General features: G+C 36.9%; 1 protein-coding gene across 2 annotated transcripts in view; it reads left to right on the forward strand.

Moving 5' to 3' along the window:
- Ccdc81 (coiled-coil domain containing 81) overlaps positions 1-21,685 on the forward strand; it is a 38,575-nt gene extending 16,890 nt beyond the window's left edge. For both annotated transcript variants that reach the window (XM_026401524.2, XM_026401526.2), the window contains 10 exons: positions 202-320; positions 1,669-1,786; positions 8,044-8,137; positions 8,539-8,685; positions 9,363-9,467; positions 12,138-12,310; positions 13,505-13,583; positions 13,802-14,022; positions 19,080-19,205; positions 21,544-21,685. In XM_026401524.2, the coding sequence (XP_026257309.2) occupies positions 202-320; positions 1,669-1,786; positions 8,044-8,137; positions 8,539-8,685; positions 9,363-9,467; positions 12,138-12,310; positions 13,505-13,583; positions 13,802-14,022; positions 19,080-19,205; positions 21,544-21,685 (1,324 nt within the window). The remainder of the gene's footprint in view (positions 1-201; positions 321-1,668; positions 1,787-8,043; positions 8,138-8,538; positions 8,686-9,362; positions 9,468-12,137; positions 12,311-13,504; positions 13,584-13,801; positions 14,023-19,079; positions 19,206-21,543) is intronic.
- Positions 21,686-22,523: the final 838 nt, after the last annotated feature.

The raw sequence follows: 22,523 nt of genomic DNA on the forward strand, positions 1-22,523 counted from the left end.
TGTTGAGCCCACAGTATAGTAGGTCCAGGTCTTGGTTGGCTCTCAGAATGAATCTCAAAGAGAGTCAGTCCATGACATGTATTCAGCAAATCAGAACACTCACTCACTTGAAGGAGGAAGAGGGCTCTTTTCAGATTCAGCAAGCGAGTGTTTGAGAGTCCAGGTCCAGTGTAATGGACGAGCATCTTGACTTTTTCCTAGGATTGAGCACAAAGAGACGGAGAACAAACCACCTATGGAGACCATTGCAGAAGAAGGTAGAGAGAATAGACAAAGAAAGAGCAAGTTGAAAGACCAGCCAGAAAAAGGAGATGTCAAAGGTAGGCCATGATTTGTGGGAATAATCTGTCACTCTTTACTGCTCGTGTGCCCAGCCATATTTCTTAGCAACTCATATGCTCAATGTAAATAGGTAGATTCATGAATAATCAATGTGTTCTTTTCTCTAACAAACCTCTATTTCTGGAATCCTGTATCTCACCCTTTAACCACTTTATGTGTCTTAGATCCCATGACTCTCAGACTTCTAGACTATTATCTCTTTGTATCTCTGTAGGCATAAAAACTCAGATGCCTGCAGGGACAAGGCAGGTAACAAATGCATGAAGTGGTCTGTATAGAAGAAGGCAGGGGAAACACATTAGCTTAAATAACACTTTTTATGGGGAAAAATGGCAGTTTTATCTCTTTAATGTTGGTAGAAGATAGCTGGATTCTCCTACCTGTGTATGCATTTAATTTGTTGTAAAAAATTGTTTTGGTTGAAGCTTTTGAAGACAATCTGAGGACTTTGAAGACATTTCGAAAGGGTCCTAGAGACCATGCCCTGTGGACTGTATTAGTACTTTGTAAAAATGTGGTTCAAGTAGTATCAAATCTTCTGATTTTTCAAGAAAAGCAAACATTATGACTTTGATACAAAATTGCTGAATGTTGACAATGTTGATATTGAAACAAAAAATGCCTGATTGGGTCCAACAAAACATATTAATGGGTAAACATTGGCTTGTGGGTATCAATTTTCAAAGTGTGGCTTACAGAATCACATGTAAACTTTTGGCCTGATATTTGTGGTTTCATTTTCCTACCCCACCTCTCTGTTCCCTCTATACACTTCTTTGGGCAGAATTGCCTATGTATGTTCTCCTAGTATGCCTTGTCCTTCCCTAACTGTATCCTGTTCTTTCTTTTCCTCCCAGCTGGAATGCCTTTCCTTTTCTAGAGCTCATCTCAGTCCTTGTCACCTTTTGGCACCCTCTTCACAGTCACGTATCACTTCCTATATAAAAACTACTCTTATCACGGATTCTGAAGTGGCTTCCCTCTTCTCTGAACATATCAGAACCTTAAACTAAGTTGCTATTTACACAATGATGTAAGGGGCTCATCACTGTCAGTGTGTAGTAAATAAGCTGTCACTTTCTTTGCTTATATATTACTTTTCTCTACATCGGTTAGCTATTGTGATATTTAAGAGCAAAGATTAGCCTCTTTGTAGTCTTTAAATGCCTAGCAGTACTCTTTTTGCATATATGCAGTAAAAGCATTTTTTAAAAATACCACAACAGGGCAAGGGACAATCATTTTTAATGATAACAGAATAGATATTTAATGGAAATTTGTCTTGGTAAAAAGAAAACTCACTTCCATTTGCTTTTTATTCTACAGAAACCTTGGCACCCAAGAATATTCGAGATAAACAAATTATGTTCCCAACTAAATCAACCAGCTTGCCAGACCAGTTTGACCATGGTGGGAATGGTGGGACGAATGTAATCTCTAGAAGGTAATGCACTGATATTTTTGGTTTTTGGTACTGGGGATTGAAACCAGGGGCACTTAACTACGGAGTCACATCCGCAGTCCTCCCTCCACTTCTTAAAAATTTTGAGACAGGTTTTTACTAAGTTGCTTAGGGCCTTGCTAAATTGCTGAGACTGGCTTTGAATTTGCAATCCTCCTGCCTCAGCCTGCTGGGATTACAGCAGCAGTTGCCACCGCCCCGGCAACATTCTTTTTCTGTGGCTTTTAAGTAAATGTAATTTTGAGGTATTTCTTGGTGCAAGGAATTTTAATAATTGCTCATTTATTCTTTTATCCACTATTAGTGAGAACATTCTGTGTGTTAGGTGTTGAGGATAATAGACATGACCAAGGGTCACAATCTAGTGGGAAAGCCAGACATACCTAGAATGAGAGATGACAGTTCAGTGGGAAAAATCTTGTGATAGAGGCAGAAACAAAGTAGCATGGAGGAGGGAACATGTGGCTTTCCTTATGGATCTGGGAAGCTATTTTCCAGCTTTACAATAAAATTCCCTTGCTGCTTTCTGAATGCTTAGATATTCTGATCTGACAGTTTCTTATTTTTTGCCAAAAATAAAGTAAGTTTGTCAAACACCTTTAGTTCTCAGTATCCATTTTTTGAACGAATGAATATATTACAATTTATCATGGCTTTGTCTTCTTCCTGTGGTATTATGTCAACAGATGTCTATTTTATCCTTTTCTCTTCAAGTAGGCTACTTTTCAAGACCTCAAATTAGTCAACTATACTCAAGTATTTATTAAGCACCTATGTACCTTGCATTGTTATCACTTTTCAATTAATGTATTATAACTTATCAGCTATCATAAGTGCAATTTATGTACATTGTGGGATCCTAAAGTCACATTCAAAACTCTAGGCATTTAAAAAAATAATTTCATGTTATGAAAGATAATTGAGAATTAAATGTCTAGTGGGAATTTAGTTCAATCCAACAAACATAAAGCACTACTGTGTGCTAGGTACTATTCTATGTACTGAAAATACACACCAAAAGATATATAAAGCCACTTTTATAATACTAATAGTTTTGTAGGAAAACTGACACTAGGGGAATAATACATGTGGTGAAGACTACAAAAGTAAGTTTGGAGTTGTTAGTAAAAGTTTCCTGTAGAAGTTAACCAAAAAATATTTTGTGATAATTGCTAAAATAATGCATGTTTATCACAAAAATTTTGAGAAGATGAGAAAAGCAAAATTTACACAAAATATCACTCCTAATCCCTCTACATCAAGGAAAATTGTTAACATTTTAGTGTATATCCTTCATTTCAATGCATACTATATATATGTGTGTGTATGTGTGTGTGTGTGTGTATATGTGTGTGTGTATATATATATATATATATATATATATATATATATATATATATATGAAACATAAACATTTTAAGTAAAATTGAGATCATATTATATGAAACTTTGTTATACTTAACAATAAGTGGTAAAGTCTTCCCTGTGGCTTTATATATTTTATAACATTAACAAATGATTGTTTATCATCCTAATAAAAGATTAACCTTTTGTGTAATCAATCTCCTGCTGGATATTTAGATGTATTTCTAGTTTTTTAAATATTATAAATAATGTGACAGTTATAATTATACATCATCCCTTGCACACATCTGAGTATTCCATAGGATAGAAACTTTAAAGTTAAATCTGAGGGAGAAGGGCAAGCCCATTTTGCATGCCTTTGACACAGGTTGCCATTATTCTCAAGAAGTTTGTAACAAATTGTCCTCTGAGCAGCAGTAATGAGAGATTGTCTACAGATTGCTCACCTTGAACCTATTGCCTTAAATTCTGTTCTAGTTAACAATGCACATTTGGTTAGTATTTATCTAGAATACCCTTTTATGCCATTCTTTTTCATCTTTGTTAATGTGTGTTTTATTATTTTATGTGTTATTCTTGTAAAAAAATTTGGATTTTTAAAAACTCAATACAGACTTGAATTTTCAGTTGTATACTAGTATACTTAGACCTATTTTTATCATATTATTTTGTTTTTTATTTGCCACACATTTAACTTTCTTCTTCTTCTTTTTCTGTTTTCTTTTGAAGTGATCACATTTCCTTAGCATGCTTTGAATTTTTTCCAAACTTCACCTTCTTCCAAACCTGTATTTTTCTTGTCTAGAACTTTTATTCCAATTTGCTTTCAAGTGTGTAACTTTAAAAAATATTTATGGCCAATGTCCATTTAGAAATGCCACATGTTTTAATCAATGTCTTTTCTCACCATTGTTTATTATATCCCTGCTCTTTCCCCAGGGTTCACTTTTCTTCTTATTAAGGTGTGTCTTGTAATGGTTCTTTTGGCAAGGTTCTCTTTTTAATACACTTAGTCTTCATATTGCTTATAAAAGTTCTTAGTATGTTGTCACTGGTTCGTAGTTATTTTCCCTCTGCACTTTAATGATGTTGCTCCATTTTCTTCTGGCAGTTGTCCTCATGAGAAGTCTGAGTCAGTCTGGTTGTCATTCTCTGTTGTAGCTTTTCAGAATCTTCTTTTGTAATGTTCTGCATTTTTACTCTTTGTGTAGGAATCATGACTTTCTGGAAAATTCTTAGCCATTATCTTCTAGTATAGCATTCTTTAACATTTCCTTTTTTTCCTAACTCAGCACTCCTATTAAATGTATATTTGAGTTTCTGAGTTGGTTCTTTATTTCTAAACTTATTTTAAAAATATTTTCTTTATTCTCTGTGCTATTTTTTTAAACCTTTACTTTATTTTTATGTGGTGCCGAGGATCAAATGCCTCATGTGTGCTAGGCAAGTGCTCTGGGTCTGAGTCACAACCCCAGCCCCTCTCTGTACTATTTTTTAGGTGATGTTCTCAGTTGTATTTTCAAGTGAAGTAATATAGAATTAGATGGGCCAGTTTACTTATTTATATTCCCTTCATTGAGTTAAAAATGTATTGAGTTAATAATGTATTAAAAATACATTATTTTCTATATTATATATTTTACCATAATATTTTAATAACAATTATAAACAATTATTTATAATTAATAATTATTTATAATAATTCTATACATATACACTTATTTTATACATAATAAATTTTACATATGCAAATGTATAATATATAATTATATATAAAGATGTATGATATATATATATTTTTATGCATCATATATTTTATTACTATATATTGTGTATTTTTTAAATACTATTGTATTTTATTAGTATAAGTAATAATTTGGCTTTTACAAGTCATTACTGTTTCAATTACATTTTGCACAGACAGAATAAAAAATTACTATAATGTTTCTTTGACAATGTTGGAAAATGTTTACATATATATTACTTGAAACAATAATACATTCTACTTCAAATAATATATGAACATATCTTCAATTTAATTTGGATATTTGCAAAGTGTTTATTACATGCAACATTTGGAAAGATAAAAAATTTCATAAGATATAGACCTCTAGAATTTACAGATGTGGTAAGAGGAAAGACTAAAAAAGAATTTATATAATATATTACCTTATATTTTATTTTAGTGAAATTAATATAAAATACAATGTTTTCTCTATTTAAAAATTTTTTTCTAATCGGTTATACATGACAGTAGAATGCATTTTGACACATCATACATAAGTGGAGTGTAACTTATTCTTCTGGTTGTACTTTACTTGGGATCACACCGGTCATATATGCACATAGGGTATTAATGTTCGATTCATTCTACTATTCTTTCCACTCCCAGACACCCTCCCCTTTCTTCTCTCCCCTCTGCCTAATCTAAAGGACCTCTATTCTTTCCAACCCCCCCATTCCCCATATTTGTGAATTAGCATCTGCATATCAGAGAAAACAATTTGGCCTTTGGTTTTGGGGGATTGGCTGATTTTGCTTAGCATGATATTCTCCAACTCCATCTATTTACCTGTAAATGCCATAATTTTATTCTTCTTTAAGGTTGAGAAATATTCCATTGTGTATATATACCACAGTTTCTTTATCCATTCATCTACTGCAGGGCATTCATAGTTTAGCTATTGTGAATTGAGCTGCTATAACCACTGAGGTGGATGTATCACTGTAGTATGCTGATTTTAAGTCCTTTGGGTATGAACTGAGGAGTGGGATAGCTGCATCAAATGTGGTTCCATTCTAAGTTTTCTGAGGAATCTCTATACTGCTTTCCAGAGTGGTTACACCAATTTGCAGTCCCACTAACAATGTATAAGTGAACATTTTTCCCCACATCTTCGCCAACATTTATTGTTGCTTGTATTCTTGATAATTGCCATTCTAACTGGAGTGAGAGGAAATCTCAGTGTAGTTTTGATTTGCATTTCTCTAATTGATAGAGATGTTGAACATTTTTTCATATATTTGTTGATTAACTATATTTCTTCTTCTGAAAAGTATCTGTTCAGTTCTTTAGCCCATTTATTGATTGGGTTTTTTTTTTTTGGGGGGGGGGTGTTGAATCTTTTGAGTTATTTATATACCTATCTGAAGTGCAGATGGTAAAGATTTTCTCCCATTCTTTAGGCTCTCTCCTCATATTATTGATTGTTTCCTTTGCTGAGAAGAAACTTTTTAATTTGAATCCATCGCATTTATTGATTCTTGATTTTACTTCTTGTGCTTTAGGAGTCTTGTTAAGGAAGTCAATTCCTTAGCTGACATGGTGAAGATTTGGGCCTACTTTTTCTTTTATTAGGCACAGGGTCTCTGTTTTAGTGACTAATTGGTTTTCTTTTTATTATTGGTCTGCTCTTTCCAGTTTCTCTAATATTTCTGTGAATTTTAAATATGTTTGTTGAAAATTCTTATTTGTCATCAGTTGCTTCATTATTTCCTTGGGTATAAATGACCTCATTTGTTGGGTCTGCTGACAGAGGTGCTATCTTGGCTCTGGAGGACTTTAAATGCTTGACAGTTTTGCTTTGAGAATTCCTATATGTGCCTTGCTGTTAGGTGGTTGTCAAAACATTCAGGATGTACAGTTACAAACCCTAGGCAAATATTTGTATTAATATTTAAAGCCCTTGCTCCGGGCCACCTGGACGATGCTAGACACCATATCCTTGTCTGGTGTGGGTTTAGTTCTTGGTTTCTGAGGAGGTTTCTGGCATCTGTGGGATAAAACACAGAATAAAACTGTGTTTCTGACCCTTGATCAGGAGATTGTAGCAGGAATTGTTCTTTGCCAGTGGCATGGGAAGGAAGCAAAAGCACTTGTATTCAGTTAGAAAATTTAGTCAACTCCACCTTCAACACAGCCAGAATGCATCCACTTCTTATCACTTCTGCTGCTTCCACCATGGTCCCAGCTGGTCTCTTTCTCGTTTTATTGGAACAGTCTCCTAATGGCTCTCTCACTTCTGCCATTCCTCCTATTCAGTTTATTCTCAACAATAGCCAAAGAAATCCTGTGAAAATTAGGTGGCTTCATCTACTTTCCCAAACCCTCCATGGCTTCCCTTTCTTACTCAAGCTAACCAGTCAGTGTTCTTATCTGGACCTTCAACCTCCTACCAGGTCTCTGACCTCTCTCCTACTTCTGGCCCCTAAGTCATCTCCCTCCAGCCACACTGAGACAGGCACACTCCCACCTCCAGGACTTTCACTCATTATTTTCTTTTGAAATGAGTTTTGTATCTGATATATCTACCTTGTTTCTCACTTCCTGCAAGTATTTATTCAAATATAGCCTTGGTGAGAACTTCCCAGGTCATTCAATTTATGATTTCACACTCCATTTCTCCAGCATGGCATGGCATTTGTTGTCCTGGGACATACCACAGAGTTCAGTTATTTATCCTACTGCCTGAGTATCCCCATAAGGATGTTAATTCAGCAAGGACAGGGATTATTTGTGTGTGTGTGTGTGTGTGTTTTGCTATTCCTGTACCTAGAACGGTGCACATTTGGTAAACAACTCAGTACATTTTTGTGGAATGAATACACTTTATCCCTATTATGCAGAATTGATAACTGAGACTTTGCAAGATGACACAGCTTGTCCAATGTCAGTCACTTTGTAAACACAAAAGCTGGGATTCAAATCCAACTTCATCTGACAAAAAGTATAAGTTCTTAACCTTGATATATACAGTTATTCTAGAGAAAAACAGATAATTTTCTTTGTCTTATGTTTTTACTTGCCTCTAAAGTTATTGCTCTCAGGCCAGAGTACATTAAGCATTAATTAATATTGCATTATTTTTTTTTAGCTCATCATCTTTAGCTTTTCTGAAAAATGACAATGAAACAAAGCCCAGAACAGACCTAGCCCCTGATTGCCAGGATCATAAAAGGGCGGGACAGGTACAGTGCCTTCAAACAAACAAAGCCTAGAATCTCCCTCTGACTTCTGTTTCTCAAACATGGTTCTGGGACTCTCTTTCCTAATTATAACATATGGGTGTGGCACAAGTACTCAGGACCCAAACCTGGACTGTGCTAAATCTATCACAGTCTACTATTTCACAGAAATAAGATCTGGAAATGTTTTATATTTTCCAGTTGCGATAAACACTTCTGATTGAGAGTTCAGTAAATCCTTTTGATTATTTGTGGGTCTACTCATTTTGCTAATTGTCACTAATATATTCTTTTGTAAAGTGTGTTTCTTGACACACCCAGCCTTTGGAGAGCTTGTGAAGGGAATGTGAAGGCAAAAAAGTAAAATGCAAAAAATTAATTTGTCCTAAAATTTGGGATTGTAGGAAATGTGCTATGTATGTTTACAACGAGCAAAACGGAATTTCCCGTTGTACTACAGTGAGGAGAGGAGAAGGGGAGCAATAGAAGAAGAACAACTCATACAGCAACATCAAATAATGAAAGATCAGGAGGCTTTCTTCAAACACCAGGTAGTCCAACACCTCAGTGAAAGAACTGTTTTAAATGGAATAGTAGAACATGATTATCAAACTCCATTTAAAATATTCCATCATTTTCTCCTGTTCTGTAACATATCTGATGTTATATACTTATATACTGCTGGACTAAAACTTAGGCAGTGTTCAAGATTTCAACTATAACAAATAAGACTGGGATGGATATCCATGTAGTGGAATACTTGCATGTATCATTAATTTTTTGCCCCCAAAGGACTGAATTTTAAAGGTGGAATTGCTGGGTTTTATTGCTTTATCTTTGATTTATGATAAAATATAAATCTAGTCAAAACTTTTACCTTTCAAATTCATGGTCTATTTTAATCGAGCAAGGACAGAATGGCACCATTATATTTGCTCTATCCGGATTTCTGTGATCACTATAATTGATCCGATTGTCCTCTCCTGATTTGTGATGAATTCTTTCATTCCTTCTTAGGAGCCATGTAGTGATGGTGCCTAAAGTCCAAGAATAGGAAATAAAAAACCTCCCTAACCCACTTTTCTAAATCTCTGAAGACATCAGAAAATACCATTGCCTCCAAATAGGTTTCTTTCATGGTTGGATTAAATGAATATCATAATGTTAAAATTTTTAAAGGCTCTATTCCAATTTGCGATTAAAATGTAAAAAAAATGTTTTATGATAGATTAAAAGTCTGGCTGCTAGAGAACAGAATCAGAAAAATGCTGCCTATAATCTTGGAGTTGCTGAAGCTATAAGAAGTCACAAGAATGAGAAACCTGAATTTTATGTAAGAGTCCTTTTGAAATTTCTGTTGCTAGCAGCAGCTACCCCAACTGTCTTCAGATCCACTCCCTGTATTGCAGGTTGCGCCTTTTAAAATATTTTTCGGTGTTGGGGATTGAACTCAGAGCCTCCCCACATGCTGGGCAAGTATTCTACCACTTAGCCACAACTTCAGGCCTGTTGTGACTTTTTTTTTTTTTTAAGTGACAGAGTTGAAAAGTGGGCTCCATAGGCTTGGAACTTTCTTCTAGGATGGGTGCTTCCCAATGTCTGTCTCCACATCATCCAGAGTCACAGTAGAGTAACTACTAGTAACTGCAGTTCTTGTCAATTATAGCCATTCTCAATCAGGTCCTAGGACAGTTGGTGGGGGGAGTACACTGAAGTCCAGCCCTGGAAGCTAAAGAGAAAACCAGCATCATGACAGGATTGCTGGAAATGTAAAATCTAGGGCCTTATACCAGACTTCCAGAATGGGGATCTACATTAGAATATCTGTGTGTACATTAAAGTTTGAGGAGCCAGCTTCAGATGGAAGAAGCCACTTGCTTCACTGTTGATTTGCTTTTAATCATGTTGTGCCTACTTTCATCTCTGCCTGATTCTTTCTCTTTTTATATCACTATCTAGGTAGTCTGACGCTCTGCACACAAATCTAATCAGATATATTTTCTTTATCCAAGATTTATGGAACTCCTATGGGCCAGCCACTGTGCTGGCAGCTAGGAATACAAGTTCCCTTTTCTAAAGAGGTCTCAGTCTAGTAGGGGAGAAAAGGGACTAAAAGAGAAAAGAGTGTGATATAATAACTGCTGTAATACACCTTTGAAAATGGCCTTCTATGAGTAACAGGTGAGTCACTTAGTGTAGCCCAGAGATCTGGGAAGACTCCTGGCATATAAGAGTTAGGTAAGTGGAGGAAGAACATTTCAGGCAGGGGCAGCAAGGAGGGAGGGGAGAGATCATGGGGCTTTTGACATTTAGCTATGATCTCTCTTGCTTCCTATATATAAATTCCAGATTACATTTATTACTGCCCACTTTGTAGCTCCTCTTTGGTATATCTTTAGATATCTTAAAAAGAACAGAACAGCACTGTTGATCCTCTCCTCAACCTGTTCTTTGCTTCCCCAGTTGGTAAGTGGCATCCCTAGCCAGCCAGATGCTCAGGAGTGATCTCAGGTTCCCCTTTCTTTGTCTCCCACATCCGAGCATCTCCAAGTCCAGCTGCTTTTACCTTTTAAATGTACCCAGTACCTGTTCAGATCTGTTCATCTTCCAGAAGAGCATTGGTTTGCATATCTATGGTTTACATATATTTTAGTGTATTCCCAAGAGATCAGGATTGGAAGCTTGGTCCCCAGCATGGCAATGTTGAGAATTGGTAGGCCTGGTGGGAATTGGTCACTGGGACACTTGAAAGGAATTAAGGTAGTACTCATGGGACCTTGAGTTAATTCTCATATGAACACGTTGTTATAAAAGAGCTAGGCTGACTTCTAAGTTGCTCTCTGGCTCCTGTCTTGTCATGTGATCCCTCCCTCTTCCTGTCTGTGCTCCTACTGTGAGGTGAAATAGCCAGGTAGGACATGCCAGAGCCAGAATCATGCCATTTGGACTTCCCACCTTCAAAACTGTGAGCTAAACAAATTTCTTTAAACAACCCACAAAACACAAATCTCTTCATCTTTTATATTGCCACCCCAGTCAAAGACACATTATAAGGTTCAGCTTCTTCAGTTGGTCTCTCCTTGGACTCATGTCTTGCATCTTTTCCTCCTACCATCTGTTCTCCACACAGCAGCCAAAATGATCTTTTACAATTCTTAACCAAAACATACCACTCTCCTGCTTAATTCCTCTATGGAATCCTACTGAATTGAAATGAAAGCTGAACTTGCTTTCCTCTATCAGACCCTGCCAGATGTCCCTGCCTTCCTTCAGCTCTACTTGCCTATTTTTACTTCTTCCTCCCTGTGCCTCAGCCACATAGCCCTCCCTTCTACTCACTGAACATGCCTCACTTGTTTCCATCTGATGTCTTCACACTTGCTGTTCCTTCTTTATGGGACACAGATCCCACTGATATTTACAGTGGAGGTGATTCAGTCTTCTACAAGGAAAAGCCTTCTCTAGTAAACAACGGATCTAATCCTATTCCCACCTAGTCACTTGCTAGGATAAAGGCTATATAAACACTTATTACTACCATAAATTAGTTGAAAAACTGTTTACTTGTTAATGTTTACTTGTCTCTGGCACCTGAATGCAGGCTGGATGAACCTGAGGATCTCTGAACTCTGTCATTGTTGGAAAGTCTAGAATGGCTGGGCCCATAGTAGATAGTTGGTGCTCTCTTTACACCACCTCTGTCTGCTTGCTCATGCTTTTAAAGGTGCTCAGAATTCTTTCTTCTGTCCCTCTGAACTTTCTAAGGAGTAGCTCAGGAACCACTCCATGGTACTCTTTTTTATCTCTGTCTCAGAAATGGGCTCTGAGCTCAATTAGCTCAGCTTGATTATCGAATGTGCTCATGTTGTTATGTGGGTTCCTTACATGTTAGCTGGCATATTAGAAAGTAAGAAATACTTTCTCATTAATTTTTATTCTTCTGAATCATTAACTTTATTTTTCTGTGTTCTAGGATGAATAAATTGCTTTTCTTTCATTCTAGAAATCCTTCCTGTTTGATAAACGGCCACTTAGTCCTGAGATTAATGCTATTAAGCAAGAGGAATATTCCCAAAGTCTCTTGAGACAAATGGCTAACAGACGGGAAAAGGAAATAAAGCAAAGACAAAACAGAGAGTTGATGGACCACCTAGAACAAGTACAGCTCACAGAGGAGTGAGTCTAGCCAGACGTCCTCTGTGAAATGGATTCAGAATTTCTGTGTGAATTTTTATGTAAGATTGAACCAGCATTGATAGTTTTATTAGCACCACTATAACCAATTGAGCAACAAACTAATCCAGTTAGCAGTCAATACCCTCATTAGAATTAGATGGTATTCTAATTATAATAATGAAAGATCCATCATTATGATTATAATAATAATTGCCAATCTATAATTATTATAGAGTATCATTTTATATGTTTTTTGCTCACCAATACTAGGGTGTCCCATGGAAACTGAGTGAAGAAATGTATGGGAACCCAGGAGGGAATGGAACCAGGGACTGAAAAGGCCTGTACAGTGGCCTTCTCTCTGCTTACACACAGATACTTAGTTGACATACTCTTTTTTTTTTTTTTTTTCCAGCTCAGACTTGGAGAATGTTAGTTTCAATTTCAAACTTCAGGAAAGAGATCTGATTGGTCTTAATTACCTGAGGCCTTGGATAGGGTTAGGTATATGGAGTTCATATGTGCCTAAACAGGGGAGGGAGGCCCATATTTCTGTTACTAAAGTCAGGAGAGCAATTGACTGAAAAGTATATTCTATAAATGTTCTATAATGTTCCATTGTACTCACTTAATAGATCATATGTGTTTCCTGAAGTTATTATTTACAATAGGGATTACTTTCCTTAAAAAGGACTTTTACAATAAATTAGTTGATAGGTGAATAGTCCCTTACTGCTTTCATATCTAGATTTTTTTTAAAGAATTGGCAGGGTAGTATAGAAGGGGGGCTGCTGTTTCAGTAGTATTTGGACAATATGGTTCTATACCCTGCTTATACCTATCCTATCTGTCCTGTGTTTACATGATGCCCACTTGCCTATGGATTTGAACTACTTTTTCTTTTTCTTTCTTTTTTTTGCAGTTATAGATAGACAGATGCCTTTATTTGTTCAGTTTTTTATGTGGTGCTAAGGATTGAACCCAGCACCTCACACATGCTAGGCAAGCGCTCTGTCACTGAGCTATGGCCCCAGCCCTACTTTTTCTTTCTTAAGATGAAATATCCCATAATGAAACAATTTTTATTTATGATGTCTCAGTATTAATATTTGACTGAAAATGTTTCAATGATGCGAATCTGTGTTGTTAAAGACTCTAAAACTTCTCCCACCTTCTCCTGTTCTTAAATATCAGACTTGCTGCACAAAGAGCCAAATATTTAAAAGATAAAATGGAAGAAACACTGTGTTACAAGACAGCTTTGGATGCTCAGGTAAGGGCCAAGTATTATTATTATTATTTTAAAATTATACAGTTTTTCAATAGCATAAAATATATAAGTACTCTAATATTATGGATACTCTTGGTGTTACACATTTGGTGGGTGTGAACCTTCCTGTAAGGTATTGGTATTTTACCATATTACAGAGTTGTGCATAAAGTTTATTCCATGATAGCATTAAAATCTGCATATGTTTGTTCCCATTTCAGATGAAGAACAGACCCTCTCAGTTACCTGTGTTTGAACCGGACTCCTCTGAGCCCATCTTTGGTAAGAAAAAGACTGACTGGCTGGTGGAAAAGCGAAAGCGAGAACAGGATTACATGAAGCACCAGATGGAAACAGCTGCTAACCAGAAGAGGGAAGCCATTCTGCACCAACTGGTGGATCAGAAGCGGGACTTGGAGATGCTTCAGAGGACAAGAAAAGAGTAAGGAGATCTTGAATCTTTTTTCTCCTCCTTGGCTTCTTATTTTTCCTCCTCTTCCTCCCTCCTCTCTCAAACAACAGCAGAAAAGTAAGAATAATAGATAACACATTGAGGAGTTAATTGTGAAAGACACTGTTCTAAGTTAACCACATTCTTTATCTCATTTTATCTTACAATCCATCCTATGAAGAAAATACAATTAAATAAATAACTTTAAAAGCCCTCTCTTGATTTCATTTCTCCCTTCAGTTCCCTCCTCATATTTTTCCTTCCTGTTACAGTTTAACTTCTTAAAAGGGTTGTCCCTTCCAGCAATATCCATTGGAAGTAGGATGTGAGCCTCAAGTGTGGTGTTGTGCTCAAGTAAATCCAGACATGACACTTGGAAGGGGGTCTTACTCAACTTCCACTAACCTTCCTCCATATGTGAGGGTGTGTGGAAGGTGTCAGGGTAGGCTGAGGAGGACTTATACTGTATCAGTGCACATATCTTTCAGTTCAAACATCAGACATCCCATTTCTTAAAATGCCCAATTGGTCACTGCACCAATGAGGAATTTTTAAAGGTCTTATTTGGCTCTCAGTCTTACAAATCTCCATGGTTCTTCCCTAGTCTTTCCATCATCCATAATCTCCTGCTTCTTATTCACCCAGATTGCTACAGGGAACTCTAGTTTTCCTTTGTGCAGATGTTCAGTAAGTCTTAGATTCTTATTCTTGTTCAGTTAAAAATGTCAAGGTACAAGGAGTTCCAAAAAGGCTCTGTCCAAAGGAATTCAATCTCAGAAGTCAGTTGTATTTATAAAAAAATTATTTATTAAATTTTTGTGAACTTTATAAGTGGTCATAGAGATAGTGCATGTATCTGTTGTGGTCTATACCATGTAGGCCCAGATTTACAAACATGAGTAGATGGAGGTTATGGTGATAAGGGTGGGATCTGATTGTTGATAGAGAGGGGTGGAAGTGGTGAAACACATAATTTCTGGAGTCAAGTCCACCATAGGATAGATATTGCATATTCTCAGCAGTGTATATCTATATATTTGCTAAAATATTATATATTTTTATATTTATTTGATGGTGATTACCCCAAGCCCACAAGTATACCTATTCTGTCTATATTTCCCTAAACCCTCTGGTATCCCCAAACCATATCCCCATGATCTTTCACCTAAATGATGTATACTGGGAACTCCAGACCATTTCCAGTATCTGTTCTGAATGGTTGGTGTGGTTCTACCATTTTATGAGTTGTGTGATATTAGGCAGGTTACTTATCTCTGAAGATGTTGATTTCCTTATCAATTAGGAATAATACAAGTATCTTTAGGTGGTTTAAGGCTAATTAAATAATCCTTGTAAATAACATAGTGTCTGACTCAGCCTAAGTGCCCCCTCAAGGGTAGTTATTACTATTACAAGAAAAAGAAAAGAAGAAAGAGCTTTTCTTTTTCTGGATTATAAATTGACATAATTATTCTCTATTACATCAGCTTAAATCAATGGAAATGGCCTTATTTGGGGTCTTCCCTAGATCTGGCTCCCCACTGATACTTAGTTACTCATTCTACTTATTTTAGAACATAAACTCTGAGTGATTTTGAATATTTTAAAAGCTTTTCATGAGATAATGAATAAAAGTGGTTGTGGAAAATGTCACAGTAGGCTCTCAGTCCCTGTAGGGTGGTAATGTAAATGGTGTGGCTGTAGGAGTTGACAGCAGGACAGAGTGCAGTGGGGTGAAGAGATGGCACTCTACTTTCTATTACATAAATAACTGGAAATGCCCATGGGGTGAGATTATGCCCCTGATTTTGGCTCTACCTCCTGTGTCACAATTTGAAGAGTCTATAAAATTTACTCTGTTTTTTCCCCTGAGCATGCTATTTTATTTTCAACAGATTTCATGGTTTTGAAATCACAAATTACACTGCTTGCAGATTAAAGGATTATAATATAATAATCATAAAAGCTCTCTAGGCATTTTGGTCGTGGGGAGGAGTGATGGTTGCAGCCTAAGAAGATTTGTGAAACATGCCTGAGGGAAGGCACGGCTTTCCTGATGATTTTTTTCCCTTTTTTTTTAAACAACTTTATTGATGTACAGTAAACTGTATGTGCTTAAAGTGTACAACTTGATAAGTTTTGATATAGTATGCACCCACCCATGAAAGGATCACTACAGTCAAGATAATGTACATATTCATCATCCCAGAAAGTTTCTTTGTGTCCTTTATAATTCCTCCCTCATCCCTCCCGCAAACCCTATCTTCAAGCAACCCCTAATCTGCCTTCTGTCACTATGGGTTAGTTTGCATTTCCTAGGGTTTCATACAAATGGAACCATGCAGTATACATTGTGAGTCAATATTTTGAAATTCACCCATGCTTTTGCATATAACAATATCTCAGTTCTTTTTTTTTTAACTGGGGAGTATTCCATTGCACATACATAACATACTTTGTTTATTCATTTGTCTGTTGATGGACATTGGGTTATTTATAGTTTTTGGTGATTGTGAATAAAACTACTCTAAACATTTGAGTGTACATCTTTGTATGGACATATAGTCCCTTCTATCTTGGGTAAATGCCTAGGCATGGCATAACATGGCTGATATATCACAGATACATATTTAACTTTTAAAGAAATTCAAAGTGCTTTTCAATTTAGTTGTACTATTTTCTAATCTCATCCAATAGTGTATGACAGTTCCTCTCCATCCTTGCCAACACTTGGTATGATCAATCTTTAATTTCAGCCATTCTAATAGCTGTATAGTGGTATCTCATGCTTTAATTTGCATTTCTCCAATGGATGTACTAAAAATAATATAATTTAACTTTTGCACTTTTGGTTTCCTAGTATTTTGTTGTTATAACAATTCTGCATTAAATATTCCCTTTTACTCTAGTTTTCCCTTGGGCATGCTATTTTATTTTCAACAGATTTTATGGTTTTGAAATCATAAATTACATTGCTTACAGATTAAAGGATTGTAATATAGTTATCATAAAAGGCTCTGTAGGCATTTTGATGGTGGGGAGGAGAAATGGTTGCAGCCTAAGAAGATTAGTGAAAGCACAAACATGCCTGAGGGGAAGGCATAGTTTTCCTGATGAATTTTTCTTATTTTTTCAAAAACTTTATTGAGATATAATTAAAAATTTTTAATTGACACATAAATTGTACATATTTATGGGATATAGTACAGTATTTCAATACGTGTATATAATGTGTAATGATCAAATCAGGATAATTAGTGTTTCTGTCTCCTCAAATATTTATCATTTGTATTAGTTGGAAGACTTAAAGTTATTTTGAAACGTACCATAAATTGTTGTATACTATAGTAACCTTGCTGTGCTGTAGAACAGCAGAACTATTTTTCCTTTTTATATATTTGTACATTTTTATAACTTCTCTTTGTCACCCCCTTCCTCCCTACCCTTCTTAGGCTCTAATGACCTCTACTCCAGTCTCTTCTATGCAATGTCCTCTAATTCTATCCTGTGGCAACAGCCACAAATGACAGGATTTCATTATTTTTTGATGGCAGATATTCCACTTTATGTACATATCATATTTTGCTTTTTCCTCTGTGACATTTACATTTACTTCTTGGGGGCTGTTGTGAATAGTGCTGCTATCAATATGGGTATGCAAATATCTCTTTAAGATTCTGCTTTCAGTTCTTTTGAATACAAATCTGAAAGGGGGAAATTCTGACAAATGTTACTGTGTGCATAAATTTTGATAACATTACGCTAAGTAAAATAAGCTGTCACAAAAGGACAAATATGTATTATTCCATTTATAGGAGGTATTTAGAAAAGTTGATTCTTAGAAACAGAGTGTAGAATTACAGTAGTAGCTAGGGACTAGAGGAATGACAAATGAATTGAATGGTATAGAGTTTCAGTTTTGCAGGATGAAAAGAATTCTGCAGCTTGGGTGCACAACAGTCTGGATATATTTATCACCTCTCCATCCTTACCAACACTTAGAACTGGTTAAGATGGTGATTTTTTTTAAAACCATAATTAAAAAGAACTATGAAAAGAAAAAGAAGGTTCCATTCATTCAGTGAACTCCCACTATTAATGGGCATTAGCACTTTATATTTTTGTCATTTGATCTTTTGCCACATAATAGCTGTGCAGTTAATGCTGGTTAGATAAAAAGGTGGCTGTGCTGTTCTAGGAAAAAGTGAACCAGGGGACAGTGCTGATTTTCAGTGGAGGATTCTGACACCTAGTGGCTGTAGCCACCACAGCACAAGTCTCTTCAGTATAGGCGGTAAGCAGTCACATTCAGTGATGCTTCTTCTAGACTTCAATGAAAACTGACAGTAAAAGTTTCCTTTTGGCAAGAAACAGACACACATAAATAGTTTGAACCAGGCTCACAACAGTAGCGTCAGTGTATTTGGAGACCAGTGGTGGAAACGGGATTAGTGAGACTTTAAGAGAGATTGCAGGGCAGTCACTGCTTTAACCATGGTTCACCAAACATTTCTTTTCCTTCCCCTGACTTCTTCACAGCATAGCATTAGATATTTTCTAGATTTCCTTTAGTCTTGCTGTAGTCCCTTGTGTTCCTTTAATCCCTTTCTAGACCTTGATTTGTATGCCTTTACTTGCAGAATGCCTGTAGCAACCAGTAGGCTGATTACTGACAGCTGAGAAGTTGGAATAAAAGCAAAGAAACAGAGTATAAGAAATCCATTTGGAATGATTCTTCAGATGAGTTAAATTAGCTTCAAAGGAAATTAATGACTTTAAAGGCCAAAGTTGTTAATTGGAAAAAGGTTTCAACCCTGCTAATTTAAATTACTATTGAAGATGAAAGGTCCTAGACTCATAATATTTGACAGCCAGAAGTTTCACTATGCTTTTACAGTGTCCATGCCTTTTAGTATATAGTTCAAAGAACAGTGAACAAAACCAGAAAGTTTTCTGTTTAATTTTACATGAAAGGAATGGGGTTCCCAAGGTTAATGCATGTTCTTTCAAATATTAAGAATGGAGTCAGAATGCTCTTTTCTCTCCAGGTACTTGGCAGACAGAACTGCAGAGCTGGAGAGAGTGAACAAAATGAACCAATGCTTGCAGGAGGATTGGGAAAATAGCATTGCAATAAAGAAAGAGAAGGACCTGGAAGAAAAGTCTTTCGAGCGGTAACATCTGATTGGAACCAGAAGTTTTTTTGAAGAAATTTCCCCTGTTCCTTATTTACTTTCTTCTAGTCCTAGGATGGCAGGTTTCAAGCACCGATTCTAGTTGATCAGTGATGGTTGACTAGAAGATTTAATGGAGAAAGCAAGTCTGTGTTCAGTGGGAAATGTTGCTGTGATTGATTAGAAATGTCTGCCATGAACAAGGGACTAAAGATTGCTGTGTTGTATGTCATGTGTTCACCAATTCTGCCCCAATCTGTGCCTCTGACTAGGGTGGCTTCATTTTCAATTTGTGGAAGGTGGTAGAAATTATTTTTGGAAAAAACTAATTGATAGCCAGGACAGTGAGTGTCTGACCTGAACACGTCCAATGCTTATGGAATAGTCATTTAGGAGCAGAGTCAAGGGATTTTGTGAGTAAGATTGATACTTGGAAAGATGAGATGCCCATTATGGAGCTAATCCCCTCTCCAGTGGTGTATTTATAATTTAAGTTAGGGAATCTGGGTTCTTGTCCTGGCTTTGATAATTATCACTTACTTTGAAGAGGCAGCTAATCTTTTTGTCTTATTTTTTCTTATGTGTAAAATGGGAAAGTAAATATTTGCCTGACCAAACTAACAGAGAAGTTTTAGAGACGGATTAAGGAGATGGGAAATGGTTACTCTTAGAAATTAAAATCCTTCAAAAATGTAAGGCAGGATTTAACAGAACAAGGAATTTGATGAAACAGACCAAGTCTGCACAATCAACATATTAAAGTCAACCCCAGATATATCAAAATGATAGTTTCAATTGCCAACTCATTTTTATATAGGTAAATTTTGTTACAATGATCTTGATTTGTAACTCCTTTTAGACTTTCTTGTAAGTCATTTCTCACCTACTTTTTAAAAATTTTTTTTCTTCTTTTTTAGTTGTAGATGGACACAATACCTTTTTATTTTGTTTATTTATTTTTATGTGGTGCTGAGGATCAAACCCAGTGTTTCATATGTGTGAGGCGAGTGCTCTACCACTGAGCCACAACCCCAGCCCTCTCACCTGTTTTCCTAATGCGTGAAACATATTGTAAGACTATGAAAGTATGAGGGATGATGTGGAAAATAGGTCCCAAAGAAGAAATGGAGTTGCTTGGCCTAGAGAAGAGGAAGGGAAGGGGAATTGGAGAGCTCAAGCCATTTTTTCAGTGTTGTAGAAAGGCAGGTAAAAGACAGTGAGAGTAATGGTGGGGAAATTTTATTTGGATTTAGTAAAAATGCTTGGTCAACACAGTGATAAAGGATATACAGGAACTAATCTTGAGTGTAGGCTGGCCAACCTGCTCTGGGACATGGTGGAGCAGACTTGTTTTCTAAGGACCTAGGCTAGGCCAAGTTGTGGGTAGATACTGAAGCGCAGTCATCAGATAGGAAGAACGAAGTGGTTGATGTAAAATTCAAAAGTACAATGAACTGAAATCCATTCTTCTGTCATGTGTAACTAATTAGAATAACAACAATAAAAAAGAAATCATAGCAAATACTACAGTGTTGACAGGATTAAAAAAAAAAAAAGCAAAGGCAAAAACACGATTCACATGCATGCAGTTAGCACATGCAATCTGTCCTGTAACAAGGCCAGCAAGGTAGGTCTCCCTTACCCACTTTCATGGCTGTTTACACTTTCTCCTTTTAGGGCTGCCTCTGATGCTCTGGGTTGTCCAGAATTCTACCCTTGTAGACACTGTTGATGGGGCAGGGGAACAACTAGGGACTGGCTTGCGTAACTGGGAATTGTCAAGGTAGATCAGTCACTGCTGCCCCTTCCTCTCTGATGCCATCCAATTTTGTCCCTCTACTTATCTTCACTTTCTGTCCTGCCCTTAACTCTCCAGAAGCTCTGGCCTCTTGAGATATTTCATTGTAAGTGTACTCATAATGCTCCACAGGTGCTGTTAACCAGCAGCTTAATGGCCTGATCTCTCTCTCAAATGCTGTCTCCTGTCTCCAGGAGCCCAGGAAAGAGAGGTGCATCCAAGTGACAAAACAGCAAACAAAGAGGCTTTGAAGCCATTCTTTGCTGACTGTGTGACTTTGGGTACTGTGTTCTCAGTGGGTTTGGGTGGGCATGACTGGAAAAGAGGGTCAGGCAGACTGTTGCTGTGAAGGTACCAAGTCAGGGGCTTAGATATACTGAAGAGGAGACAGTGGCAATTTGCAAGCAGGGAGAGCCTGGACAGTTTGAGTTGCAGGCAGTAATGTGATGGGAGTCTCCAGCGTCTTGCATAACAACTGCTAACTGCTACTTTCACTCTCCTCTCCTCTCCTCTCCTCTCCTCTCCTCTCCTGTTCCTCAGGGCTTCCAACAAGCTGTTCCTTTTGGACCAGTGCAAGAAGTATCAGCGTTGCAAACAGTGCCAGAGGCGCATGTCCAATACAGGCAAGAGCAACTTGTGGCACATGAACAAGTTCCTGCAAGGCTCCCGGTTGCTTGTATAAAACTCAGTTTGACTTTTGTTTCCTGGGGAACATTTAAATCTTTTACATGTTTGGAGTGATTTTGAAACTGCATATTTTTACCTCAGAGGAAAAAAAATTACTGTTTAGGTTCTATGCTTTCATTAGATTCTTTAGCCTCTCATTGAATTCAAGTTGGCTGGTTCTTCCCTCCTGCCTTTCTCCCACCACTACTTATTCCTGGGATTTCTCTTCTATGGCAATGAAACTGAGTGGCTCTGAGGACTGGAACCCATCGCCATAGGCCCTGGGAACGGAACCCAACTTTGCTCTGGCTGCTGAGGGACTGCTGACACAACCCTGCCATAAATTTCATTTTTTTCACCCATAATGAATCAATGTCATAATAAATATTTTCTAAGTGCTTGACTGTGCATTATAATTCATAATTTTACCCCCGACCCTTTATTTTTCTAGAGGACTGTGTGTGTAGACATCACAGGTAGGTTAGGCTGTTGGCCTTAAAAGCTCAGAACAATGTGACTGGAGTTTTCTAATTGATGACAAACTGGGACTCTGTCAGGTCCCCAAGGAATATAATTCCCTTGGTGACCTCCAAGTCAAACATTCTGTTGTCCAGCCATTTCTACACCATACATTTATTATGGCAATAAATGTGTATGTACCATGAGGAGAGTGCCTGGCCTGGCAGGTGTCACCTTCTCTCACTGCTTCACTTGTATCCATTCTTAACTCTTTATGAGCTACTGAAGAGGACTTACCTCCCTGGTAAGGTATGTCCAAAGAATTTATTTATTTATGTTTACCATTTTACCTCTTCTCCCTCTTCCCAGTGATTAGAGTGACATCTGAATTTCTG

This window comes from Urocitellus parryii, chromosome 4 (assembly GCF_045843805.1).
Source record: "Urocitellus parryii isolate mUroPar1 chromosome 4, mUroPar1.hap1, whole genome shotgun sequence".
Classification (NCBI taxonomy): domain Eukaryota; kingdom Metazoa; phylum Chordata; class Mammalia; order Rodentia; family Sciuridae; genus Urocitellus; species Urocitellus parryii.